The sequence below is a fragment of the Pseudorasbora parva genome, chromosome 10 (genome assembly GCF_024679245.1).
Source record: "Pseudorasbora parva isolate DD20220531a chromosome 10, ASM2467924v1, whole genome shotgun sequence".
In the NCBI taxonomy this organism is placed as follows: domain Eukaryota; kingdom Metazoa; phylum Chordata; class Actinopteri; order Cypriniformes; family Gobionidae; genus Pseudorasbora; species Pseudorasbora parva.
In genome coordinates, this window is record NC_090181.1 from 22,120,053 (window position 1) to 22,132,808 (window position 12,756).

Below are 12,756 nucleotides of genomic sequence, written 5' to 3' on the forward strand. Positions count from 1 at the left end.
CCCTTTAGTCGGTCATTATTTTCAACACGTCACATTTGTCCAGTCGCACTTCCTCGATCACGTCAGCCCGATCCTTGTTTTAGGATCATTTTAAAGATTTTGAGGGCCAAATTTGTTAAGTTTAGGTGGAGCAGTGATGTTCTCCTCTAACGTTATATGATTAAACCCATTAGCAAACGCTCGACGTTGTCTTTGCATCAAAAACGTCGACTTTTAGAAATGATGTAGTAATATAGGAACACGGTAGAGGTGGCTCCACGGCGTTAAGGTATTATAATTGCACTGCGAATGTGAAAGTAGATTTGAAGTGTCTTACTCTGAAGGCTGAAAGATGCTGTCGGGGAGCTGCTGAAGGTTGTTCCGGAACAGCGACGTGTTTCCCCCTCCGACCAACCAACTTTCTTCTCTCAGAAACAGCAGTGCGGGGTCACTGGAACACTGCGGAAGTGCTTCACTAAAAACATTGTTTAAAAACATCCTGAATATCATAAGTTGAATAGTAACATTTCAAAGAACTGCTTAGAAAACCAAAATTATATACGCCACGCGTCATCCATTTTTTTCTTATAATTATTTTATTTATCCCAGTTAATCAGTCTTTGTCAATTTTTTACACTTGGAACAGTGGGCTTTTTTAATGTATTAATTAAAAAATTGCAAGTTATGCATCACAAGCGTTGGTGTAGATTTAATTCCAAAGCATGAAAAAAAGTAAACTCACAGTATCCAACGAAAGCGCTAAACTCATTGGCTGAATTCAGTCGGGACGCAGTGTTGCCATATCCGCATGTTATGACTTTGGGGTTTGCCCAGTAATAAATATGAGCTATCGCGGGTTTCGATTTTTTTTTTTTTTTAGCGTATCCGTAGAATTATAGTCACGTTGGGGTTTGTTGTGCATGGGAGTCTTAGTACCATAAAAACCCACCTACCTTAATGATGAATTATTTAAAAGACAGCAAATATTGGGGTCGGTTTTCTATCGAGATTTGGCAACACAGCCGACAAGGCCACGTCTGCAAACTCACACCAATGACCTTGCAGGGCAGAATGTAATGCGTAATACAGTGAATGTAATGTGTCAGAGAAAAATCACAATATTTTGTTTTTCTAATATTTTGAGGCCAAGAACACAAAGTATCCTTACTCTAACACTACAATACTGACAGGAATACAGTGGCTATTATAACACATTTTGATTACACTTTATTTCAATGTGTCCTTGTTACAGTGTAATTATACATTTAACTTAAGTATTGAGTAATATTAATTACATACATCTACTCACTATAGGACTATGGTTTGGTTTAGTTGCATGTCATTTTGCATAATGTATAGTTATTATTATAGTAAATACATGTGACATGCATAACAAAGACAAATTAATTAACATTCAGTGTAAACTGCAATGTGCAAAAGATGTATTTATTAACGTATGAAAAATGTGTTTTTTAAAAATGAGCACAAGTATGATTTTTTTTATTTTTTATTGCTGGGTTCTACACATAATCATCTGTTACCGTAACCGCACTGTCAAAACACTTACAGAGACATTCCTTGTTCATTTCTGACAAACTCCTATCAGACATGTAACAGTTGAAATTCAGTAAAGGCTGGATAATGACACAGAAAGACCTAATTTATGTACTTTTGAGTCCTTTCTAGACTTTAGCTTTATGCAGCTCTAGATCGGAAAGGGCAGTCTACAAATAATTAACATCTTGTTTTAGACTATTGTTTATCATTTACATGACAGCTGTGCTCAAATGGAAGACCAAAAACAGGAAGGGGAAACAACCAAAGTCCCTGTTAAACAGCAAGACTAAATTTAAATTCTGAAAAATCAGCCTAAATCCAGCTGAAAAAGGCGGAATTAGGATTTCAAGTACAAGCAGTTCTAGAATTCATGTAACAGTTTCAAGGGAGAACAATTTCTCAGTTTCAATCAAAAAGATTTTCTGGAGTGTTTTACAAACGTGCTTCTGGAGTTTTCTGGCCATCGAAAATTGGTGTAGATGTCTGGGTTTCTAGTCACACACCCAGGAAAGAGACAGCTGTGTCTCTTTCCTCCACTAATTCAGCTGCTGTTGCATCCATCTTGGCTCTTGAGAAGTCATTGATGACCAGTCCATCAACAATCTTCCAGGCCTTGTCCTGAAGAAAAATAATTGTTGCAATGGTGGTTAAAATCCTACTTTTCTAGTTGATTAGACTATGGTTAATAGATCTTCTCAGGATTCTGAGTGAACAAGTCCATGGGGTGGAGATTAAGGAATAGATATCAGGCACAGAAAGTTTGTTAAAGTTTCATGACAAACCTTGATTGAAACTGGGAATGAGTAAATTAGGTCCCCAGGTACTCCATAGGAGTTTCCAGTAGAATAGACACCCATAGAGATGAACTCACCCTATAAAACAAACACAAGAACAGTTCAGAACAAGTGGCTAGCTTGTTATAGCCCTGTATAGCATCAGTCCAAATAATAATTGTTGTCTTGTGTGTACTATTACACAATAAGCAGCAGAAAACTTCGATTTGACACTATCATATTATGCAATAGTCATGAAGATGAAATTACTTTTAGACAAGTAAATACTTAATAATCCAACTCATTGTTTGTGTGTGGAAATGGAAAAAGACTAATAAGCAATTAATGACATTACAGTCCATGTGCATTTCTATTTCATATTGCTTGGCTTTTTAGCCCCATAGAGCACCATCACACATCTTCAGGGCATTTCAATAGGCGGACTGTTTAGGTCTTATTTTTTCCCCTTATGTCTTCCATGTTTATTAGGCTGACTTTTAGCCTTCATTTGTCAAAAATAACTGGAAAACACAACTTTAGAGTCAAAATCATAAGAGATTCCTTCATAGACAAAAAACAAACTAACAAACAAAAATTCTACAGCCAGCAATAACACTCAAATAGGGGGCCAGCCAGGGTCCTAAAAAAAAAAAGTTGACCTCAGGAGTGCCTGTCCAGATGTCTCTCATGTGGTCACAGATGGCTTTGGCGGCTGACATGGCACTGGAGAGCTTCCTGGCCTTAATGACTGCAGCACCACGCTGCTGCACTGTCTGTGAAACAGAGAGGAAGAGTGGAATAACATTAGATCACTCCAATCAGTAGTCATGTGCAAACTGATTATTGATACAATGGAACTACTTAAACTAATTTTCCTAGTAGTAAATGCCATACACTTGAATGCTAATAAACATACTATAATATTCTTGCTTACTCATGGTACGGTACTGGCATAGTAAATAGGCCAACAGTGACCTCCACAGGAGGAGGAAGTCATAGCAGACAACACTTACAGAAATGAATTCTCCCTTTAGCCAGGAATCGTCCTTCACTGCATCAAAGGCAGTCACGTCCTTCCCTTCGACAATCACCTTGCAGTGGTGGACGTCAGGGTACTGTGTAGACGAATGATTTCCCCAGATGATCACATTTTTCACACCGTTTGCTGAAATGCCACAACGCATTGCCACCTAGAGGACACATTGTGCAGCACTAGTTAGTGTGAGAGTTGGGCATAAATTGAACAACTTCATGAACAAGCTTAATTACCGTGGACCATCCAACAAGAGGGTGTTTTACCTGAGAGCAAGCCCTATTGTGATCCAGACGTGTCAGACAGGAGAAATTCTCCTTGGGGATGGACGGGGCGGATTTGGCTGCAATCAGACAGTTAGTGTTGGCAGGGTTACCAACAACTAGAACCTGCGTATTAAAACACAAGGGTCAAAATACTGCCTTCACATTAGATTAACTTTACTTATGCCAACCGGGCAAACTCTTAATTAGGTCACGGTCATCGGGCTTGTCACCTTGACTGTTTTCTTTGCATACTTGTCTAGTGCCTCCCCCTGAGACTTAAAGATGGCAACGTTGGCCTTAAGTAGGTCCTTTCTCTCCATGCCGTCTCTCCTTGGCATGGAGCCCACCAGGATGGCAGCATCCAAATCTTTGAATGCAACTTCCTCTTTATCGGTGGGGATGACCTCTGAAACAAAAAGGTACAGACAGTGATAATACAGTAGATGGAGGATAAGCAACCCTAAGAAAGTCACAAGACAACACTTTTTACAGGAAGCTCAGAACTAAAAGAACCTGAATAATGTGAAAGACCTCATTATTAAAACTTGGCATATGTAAAAAGTATCAACTTTTACAGTTGTAAAAAAATATTTTATTTTTGTTATTATAATTGTTTCAGATTGTGATTGTTATAAGAAAATATTTAGCTGAAATGCCACTTATTTCCAACTAATTTCTTATTAAAACAATTTTCCTTAAATGTGAACTTATGAAATAATAATGCATTATTTATATATATTATGGTAATTTGTTGAAATGTCATGATTTTTATTTGAGTAAAGGTGATTGTTATAAATAATGTCATAATGCAAATATATTGTTTATATAAAGCCATTGAATTTTTTCTTTGGGGTGAAATGTGACCAATGGCAAATTTTGGTTTCACCCATCAAGTTTGGCACTCCAGAGTTTTGGGTTGATAGTTTTGTTCCATACACTTGACAGCTCACATACTGTCAACCTTCCTATACCATCCTATGATAGGAACCACAATCCTAAGTTTAGCTACCCTTTCAGCTGGGGATCATACAGGCAGCCAATCAGGTTGCTCTGAGCTCTCGTCATTTGTGCAGTGAAAACACAGGCCTTTAAGACTGCATGTCTGGCACAAAGACTAGAGAACACAGGGCCTCATGACAGTCCATTCTGTATGAGTGTACCTCTCAGAAGTGGGAGGGCACAGTCCTGCAACTCCATAACGACACCCTCCAGCACAGGCAACATGGGAGTGATGTCCAACAGAACCAAAACGAGGGGCTAAAAGAGAGAGGGAATGTGAACATTAGTGTTTACTTGCATAAATGTCACAATATAGTTTTGACCTGCACCGAAGTATTAATCTTATTAGATGTTGGCTGTCAAAGACATATATGTGCTTATTCCTGTAATTAATCAAACAGAATAAATTATACAACATCCTTTAATTGGATGTGACAGGACACTGCATAAGCCAAATCCTGCCTTTACCTGATCTTTACCGAAGACATCTCCCTTTGCAATGCCGTACAGCAGAGAGTATGCGATCTGCCCTGCGGCGCCAGTCACCAGGACTCTTATAGGCTCAGACTAAGCAAAAGAGAGATAGAATTATAAACAATAGATGCAAGGTATAGAAAATAACAGTGATACTAATAATAAACCACTCAGGATAGAGAAGCTCAGCTAGAACATATAAATAGCCTAGTCCTGGCAAACTCAGCCAGAATGACGTGCTGTTTGGGATATTTTTAAACTGGGAGACATTTTATAAATTTCTTCAATTAACTCCCTTTCTTTATTCGGCACTTCATCAGAAACTTTCATTTGTTGTTCATTATCTCCATTGTAACACAGAATCATGAATCACCTATGACTTGTGCACAGAACAATGCCTTCAACTGTTTGATATAAGGAATATCACAGGCAAACAAAAGTGCTTGGCTGTCAAATTCTAACAAGTGTCATCAACATTATGCAAGTCTTTGTTCCCGATCAGAATGTAACGTAATGGATAACGTTAACCTGCAAAGTTTAGGTTCTGCTTCTTATTCCTTAAGGTAAAACTTTCCAGACAAATGTAATTATCCGCTAACATGATAATATCTCAACAGTAAAATGCATAATTTAATTTAAATGTAAGTTTGAATAAAAAATTGTCTTACCATTTTTAGTTGGTTTAGAATGACAGCGCCTCTCCTACTAACGTTACTCCAGTGATTGCGGAGGTCACCCCTATATTTCCCTCACGAGGCAACAAGTTGTGGCTGCACCTGCGTTTCACGTGTCATTTGGGAAATGTAGTTTTTAGTGGCCGTACAGACGTTCATTTTGTTTAAATAAAGACTACACAATTCCTATAAGATAATTACGGCAACGGACCCCTCTTCCATAAATCGGACGTACGACTTATCACAGCGAATCGGTTCTTTTGAACAGTTCGTTTTTTAAAACAGCGATGTTCGCAGTTATTATTTAGGTCATAAAATGTTCGTTTAATTCGTTTAATTTAAGTGCCATGCACTTATACTTATTATAAATGTTGTATTAGAATTTCTGCTATTTGATTATTACATTTGACAAAGTTAAAAGAGTCACAGAGTCACAAACACAACTGATTAATTGAAAAAAGATCCGCCTCTCAAGAACGATTCACTGAGCAGCAGAGGTAGATTATTGTGAAAAACACAATTTGAATAGAAGTTTATGCAAAAAAAATTTTTTTAAGGTGTTTTCTATAAAAGTTCAAGTGTGTCACACTATATGCTTATTAGAAATTAGATGCCGTATTGATGCTAAATGAAATGTAATAATTAGTTTATATATTAATAAATAAACTAGGCCTATTATTAATTGATTTTACACAATATACAATTTATATAAATACTTAAATACTAATTTGTACGTGTAGGCCTATTTGGACAATAAGCTCTAATTAAAAATAACCGAACATTCCTCGAGAAAAAAACAAACAAACAGACAAACAAAAAACACTCCATTTGTAAAGAATTGGTCGGGTTTGTGAACTCAAATTGTAACTTACAAGTTACGGATATCTCAAATATTCCTGACAGGAACAACCCGGAAGATATTAAAGTTTACCGTAATGTTTGGAAAACAACGCGGGAGAAAAGTAAACTGATGGAGAGTTTACCGTTGCGTCCGTTGCCTAGACACTCTTCTTGAAATCACGAACATCTCAATGGTTGGAAACAGCCAACTTACTCTAGCCTAAAATATCGTGTGAATTGTGAAAATGTATTAAAGTTACACAACTGAAAGAGGACCGCTTTTAACTGCAACAATTTAATTTATGCAAGCGTTTTCTACTGAAGGGTATATTCATTTGTAGTCGTCTGGCAACCAACACACGCAGGGCACCTGGCTGTGGCATCATTTCAGTCAAGTGGAGATCAACAGATTATTGTAAACTACTAATTGGTAAGTCCTTGAATGAGTCAGAGCAGCACTGAAGTAACAGTTATATTTTAAGTGGTGAATCATGCTTGTGTATGGTATGTAACTTTTTTTGTAGAAGCTGTGCAAAACAACGTTAGTAGATTTTTTAATCATATCACTCGGAAAATTGAAATGTGCAACAATCTGATATTTCGGCGGACTAACACCACCTCGGACCGGTTAGGTACACTTTTGGCGGCTTGCACCGATTTTTTTGCTGGCGTCTTGTAGTTTTGTTGAGAGCGTGGAAATATTATTAGTGGACATGTGGTGTCTAATTTATAAATTGGACTATAGACAATAATTACTCGTCTTAACCTAGGTAACATACGTAAATAGGCTACCATATGATAGTTTGGGAATGTAGGCTAACAAGGGCAGTGCCATAAATATGACATTGTGAAAGGAACGTCAGAAACGATCAAAACAAGATTATATCTTATATCCACACTTAAAAACATGGAAATATCCCATCTGTTTTTGGATGCAGGAGTTATTAAACCATATTTATCCATTCTGAAAAATATTTTCACTTAGTAAAGAGTTGTCAGATAGTTTATTCTAACTCTAACAAACTAATTTATACAACTGATCTGCTATCTTTATTCTGTCTAAAAATACAGCCATGTCTTACACCCTGTATATCCTTGTCCTTCTATATTGAGAGGTTATTAGGGCCTCTGTATCAGTTCAGTGTTGTGACGAAGGACCCTTGCTCTGGGTGAGATAGATGATCTCCCTGCTGCATTTTACATGAACTCATTACAGGCTCATTACAAACTGCCTGACAAAGGAGCTGAGGATAATGTTGCTTCTTCATGTGATGTCCATGAACAGAACAACACCAAACACTCTTCTCCACAACCCAGTTTATGAATATTTTTAATCACTTTATACAATTGCTGTCAGATTATTGGATATAGTTTTACGCATTTAATTGTTGGAAAGAAATAGATTATTATATTCAGAATATTTTATATAAGATATCTTTTTAAAATATATAAGCCTGCCATTGCCTTCCTTCTTTACTTTCTTTTTTCTCTTCCTTTCTCTCTCCTTCAGGCTGTTTCATTCATGATGTTTTGTGAGACTGGTGTTTTATAACATCTTCAGTGTTCCGTAAAAGGTCAAGTGTGTCACACCTATGCAATACTACACTGTAAAAAAAAGGGCAAATTTTGAGCTTTTGCAGTACAATCAACTTGAATGTTTGTTATTTCAACTTAAATTATGTTAAACTGACTTTAAAAAATGAGTTACATCTTGTATAACTCATTTAAAAAAAGTTTAACATTTCTTAACTTATTTTGATGAGTTAAAACAATGTAAAACATATGTTGTCATAACTTATTGAGCATGTAATTTTTTACAGCGTACATAATGCATTTTTTATAAAGAAATAAATTGTTTTAGTTAGATTCTACTTGTGAGAGTTTTGTTTTAACTTTTAAAATGTGAAATTATGCTTATTTGAAGAGATATTGTATTGATGATGAATGAAATGTAATAATTAGTTAATATATATTAATAAATAAAATTAATAGATTTTAGACTATAACATTTATATAAATACAATTATACACTACAGTTAACAAATAAATAGTATTCATTATTTGAAAGTTCATAACAGGCTTACTTTAAAGATTGATTTATCTTCTGTGTTCAGTACAGTTTTGGGGTATTTATTCTTGTCAAATTGTAAAGCATATAGCTACATACAGATATCTATGTGTCAGATCACTTTGGGAAATATATTTGACCTTTAAATCACATAACCTTTGCTCTTACCCATGACAGGATTGTCACACTAGCAGCTGCAGTTTTCAAATATTTTAGTAGCGCAGTATCAGATTGCACACTATGAAGACTGAAATTCTAGAATAATCCAGACCTGCTTCAACAAGCACCTGCACTTCAACAAGCACTTTTTAAGACCCTAGTCTGTGCTAGACTTTAGTCAACTCACTTCATGTCAAACTATTGAACATGAAATTCAAATCAGTCGAATTAAATCATTAATGATAACAAATGAAGCAACTTTTATGTCCAAAGTGCCCGAAAAATGACACTAGCAGATTTTTATTTGTATGAACCACTAATTATCAAGTATTTTCTGAGGTGCTCTTCATTTTTCAACCGTTAAAACTTACTGAGCCATAGGTTTTTGGTACTCTTAGTTTAAATAAATAATAAGTTGACTGATTTCAGGCTTCTCTTTGTGGATTAAAAAGTCATATCTCAGTTGTCATGTTTCAGATGCTGTCCCTGATTCAGTGCACCTCTATCAACTCACGCTCTACCGACTTTAGCTGGTTTCTGCTTCTTTTCTGTTTGTTTTTTTAACTGCAGTTTTTCACAGATTTTGTGGACCAGCATTGTATGGTCATGTCAGTGGGAATGTTTGTTATTGTGTTTAATGCTCACGCTGTACCTGGTGGCGAACAGGATGTCATGGTGTGTGCTTAGAAGGAAAATCAAAACAATACCTGGTATATGAGAACATCTGCACTCTTTGACCTTATCAAACTTAATATAAAGAGAGGCACTGTGGAATGTGTTATGAGTGAACTCAGTGCCTGAGTGAGCTACGAGGAAGGTGAAAGAGGAAAAATATTGTGGGTTTGGGTGAGAGTGTGGAAACGAAGAGTTTTTGACCTCTTAAACTCTTGCTTTATGTGACATGAGGTCAGACTGGCTAGATTTTTGGACAGTGAAGGAAGATATATTTGACTATTTAGGGGAGTGCGGGGCACAACCTAACGCAGGGTTAGTTGTAACACATGATTTAACACTTTCCACACATGCCACGATGACAACTTTGTGTATTTACTTGCTGCCATATCAACACTATATATATATATATATATATATATATATATATATATATATATAATATAGTATGCTGATCTAACAGCAGAAGACACGATCCACGGTTTAAATCCCAGTTACGCAGTTGGGGTGCGTTCTAACTGCGTTACAATGAGCCCCTATTAGAAGAACTATGAATTTTATGAATTCTTTTGAGAAACCATGAGAAAAGGGTAAAAAAGGACTGAGAGTCAATGTTCAGAAATGATTAATTCTTATTCTGTTTTTAACTTGGATAGGTGTATAAGCAATGTGTTTGCTCTCAAAATCAAAAATATGTGTATTTTTAATGATAAAATGCCATTATTTTATTTAAAAAAAGTTTATTAATATTTTAAATTAACACAAAATATTTTAGTTTTTTTTTGTGGATATTTTTTGATTATATCAGATAACATTTTAAGTTGCCATTTGGTTATGTTACAATGTGCCCGTTACATGTTGCAATGTATCCCACCTATGTGGGCATGTCACATTTCACTTCAAGAAAAAAATATACACTTTATTAATGAAACAAAACCACATAATTGTACTACACATGTGTGCAATTAATGTGGTAAAAATAAACACTCTAAACCCCAAGTGGGTTTACACAAACTGAGAAAAAAACAGAGTCAAAATGCGTTAGGTTGTGCTCTCCCCTCTCCCCTATTGTTTTTGAGGCAGTACAGGTCCTTCTAAAAAAATTAGCATATCATGAAAAGCTTCTCTAAACGAGCTATTAACCCAATCATCTGAATCAACTAATTAACTCTAAACACCTGCAAAAGATTCCTGAGGCTTTTAAAAACTCCCAGCCTGGTTCATTACTCAAAACCGCATTCATGGGTAAGACTGCCAACCTGATTGCTGACCAGAAGGCCATCATTGACACCCTCAAGCGAGAGGGTAAGACACAGAAAGAAATTTCTGAACGAATAGGCTGTTCCCATAGTGCTGTATCAAGGCACCTCAGTGGGAAGTCTGTGAGAAGGAAAAAGTGTGGCAAAAAACGCTGCACGAGAAGAGGTGATCGGACCCTGAGGAAGATTGTGGAGAAGGACCGATTCCAGACCTTGGGGGACCTGCGGAAGCAGTGGGCTGAGTCTGGAGTAGAAACATCCAGAGCCACCGTGCACCGGCGTGTGCAGGAAATGGCCCACAGGTGCCGCATTCCCCAGGTCCCCACTTCTGGGCTACAGAGAAGCAGCACTGGACTGTTGCTCAGTGGTCCAAAGTACTTTTTTTCGGATGAAAGCAAATTTTGCATGTCAGTCGTAAATCAATGTGCCAGAGTCTGGAGGAAGACTGGGGAGAAGGAAATGCCAAAATGCCTGAAGTCCAGTGTCAAGTACCCACAGTCAGTGATGGTCTGGGGTGCCATGTCAGCTGCTGGTGTTGGTCCACTGTGTTTTATCAAGGGCAGGATCAATGCAGCTAGCTATCAGGAGATTTTGGAGCACTTCATGCTTCCATCTGCTAAAAAGCTTTATGGAGATGAAGATTTCGTTTTTCAGCACGACCTGCTTTACTGTCCATGGTATTACTGTGCTCAATTGGCCTGCCAACTCTCCTGACCTGAAGCCCATAGAGAATCTGTGGGATATTGTGAAGAGAAAGTTGAGAGACGCAAGACCCAACACTCTGGATGAGCTTAAGGCCGCTATCGAAGCATCCTGGGCCTCCATAACACCTCAGCAGTGCCACAGGCTGATCGCCTCCATGCCACGCCGCACTGAAGCAGTCATTTCTGCAAAAGGATTCCAGACCAAGTATTGAGTGCATAACTGAACATAATTATTTGAAGGTTGACTTTTTTTGTATTAAAAACACTTTTCTTTTATTGGTCGGATGAAATATGCTATTTTTTTGAGATTATGTTTTCATGAGCTGTATGAGCAAAATCATCAGTATTAAAACAATAAAAGACCTGAAATATTTCAGTTGGTGTGCAATGAATCTAAAATATATGAAAGTTAAATTTTTATCATTACATTATGGAAAATAATGAACTTTTATCACAATATGCTAATTTTTTGAGCAGGACCTGTGTGTACTATCCATACCTGTCAAAAATCACCTGATTATATAAAAAATGACACTACCACCATAATACTTTTTCCTAAAAGAAACTAATACTTTTATTCACAAGGCAATGGGTCCATAAAATAAATAAATGCTGATCTATAAGAATTTCTATTAATTAAATAATCCTAAAAAAACAAACAGCACAGCTGTTTTCAACATAGATAATAATGGGATGTTTCATGAGCAGCAAATCAGTATAATAGAGGACTTCTGAAGGATCATGTGACACTGAATACTGAAATAATGATGCTGATAATTCAGCTCTACCATCAGAGGAATAAGTTACATTTTAAAATAGATTAAAATAGAAAAAACTTATTTTAAATTATAATAATATTTCACAATATTACTGTTTACTGTATTTTTGATCCTTTAAATGCAACATTGGTGAGCATAAGAGACTTATGCAAAACATAAAACATAATTGATTTCAGCAAGGTCATGAGGACTTGTCATTATGGTGGTATCATTGCTTCATAGACATTTGTTCTTTTTGTTTGTTTGTCTTTTTAACTGAAACCATTGGTATTCATCCATGGTAGAAATGACAGGATTGGCACTATGAAAGTGCCAAGTATTATGTGTACTGTACACGGACGTGTAATCCATGTTGATTGGATTAAGATTCACGTACCCTTATTTTTGTGTTTCTAAATATTTTTTATTCCCTCTGTCACAATAAGCTGCTGCTTTATTTAAAGGCAGTAGTATCTCTTGATGATCTGGGACTGTCTGCCGGGGACCAAAACCAGACAACTGTTATCTCCCTTCCATTATC

General features: G+C 36.5%; 3 protein-coding genes across 5 annotated transcripts in view; 1 reads left to right on the plus strand and 2 right to left on the minus strand.

Annotated features, from left to right (window-relative positions):
- The window catches only part of ugp2b (UDP-glucose pyrophosphorylase 2b), a 31,075-nt gene extending 30,619 nt beyond the window's left edge, over nucleotides 1-456 (minus strand). The window contains exon 1 of the mRNA XM_067455529.1: nucleotides 317-456. The gene's annotated coding sequence lies outside the window, so the exon portion shown is untranslated. The remainder of the gene's footprint in view (nucleotides 1-316) is intronic.
- A 1,014-nt stretch (nucleotides 457-1,470) lies between these two features.
- On the minus strand, nucleotides 1,471-5,868 carry mdh1ab (malate dehydrogenase 1Ab, NAD (soluble)). Its single transcript, XM_067455534.1, has 9 exons — nucleotides 5,750-5,868; nucleotides 5,076-5,174; nucleotides 4,769-4,865; nucleotides 3,839-4,014; nucleotides 3,609-3,731; nucleotides 3,323-3,499; nucleotides 2,969-3,082; nucleotides 2,319-2,408; nucleotides 1,471-2,154 (listed from the first exon to the last, which is right to left on the minus strand). Exons 1-9 carry the CDS (start codon nucleotides 5,750-5,752, stop codon nucleotides 2,032-2,034), a joined length of 1,002 nt encoding a protein of 333 aa, XP_067311635.1. The 5' UTR covers nucleotides 5,753-5,868; the 3' UTR covers nucleotides 1,471-2,031.
- Nucleotides 5,869-6,702: 834 nt separating this feature from the next.
- wdpcp (WD repeat containing planar cell polarity effector) overlaps nucleotides 6,703-12,756 on the plus strand; it is a 76,273-nt gene continuing 70,219 nt past the window's right edge. For all 3 annotated transcript variants that reach the window (XM_067455532.1, XM_067455531.1, XM_067455533.1), the window contains exon 1: nucleotides 6,703-7,025. The gene's annotated coding sequence lies outside the window, so the exon portion shown is untranslated. The remainder of the gene's footprint in view (nucleotides 7,026-12,756) is intronic.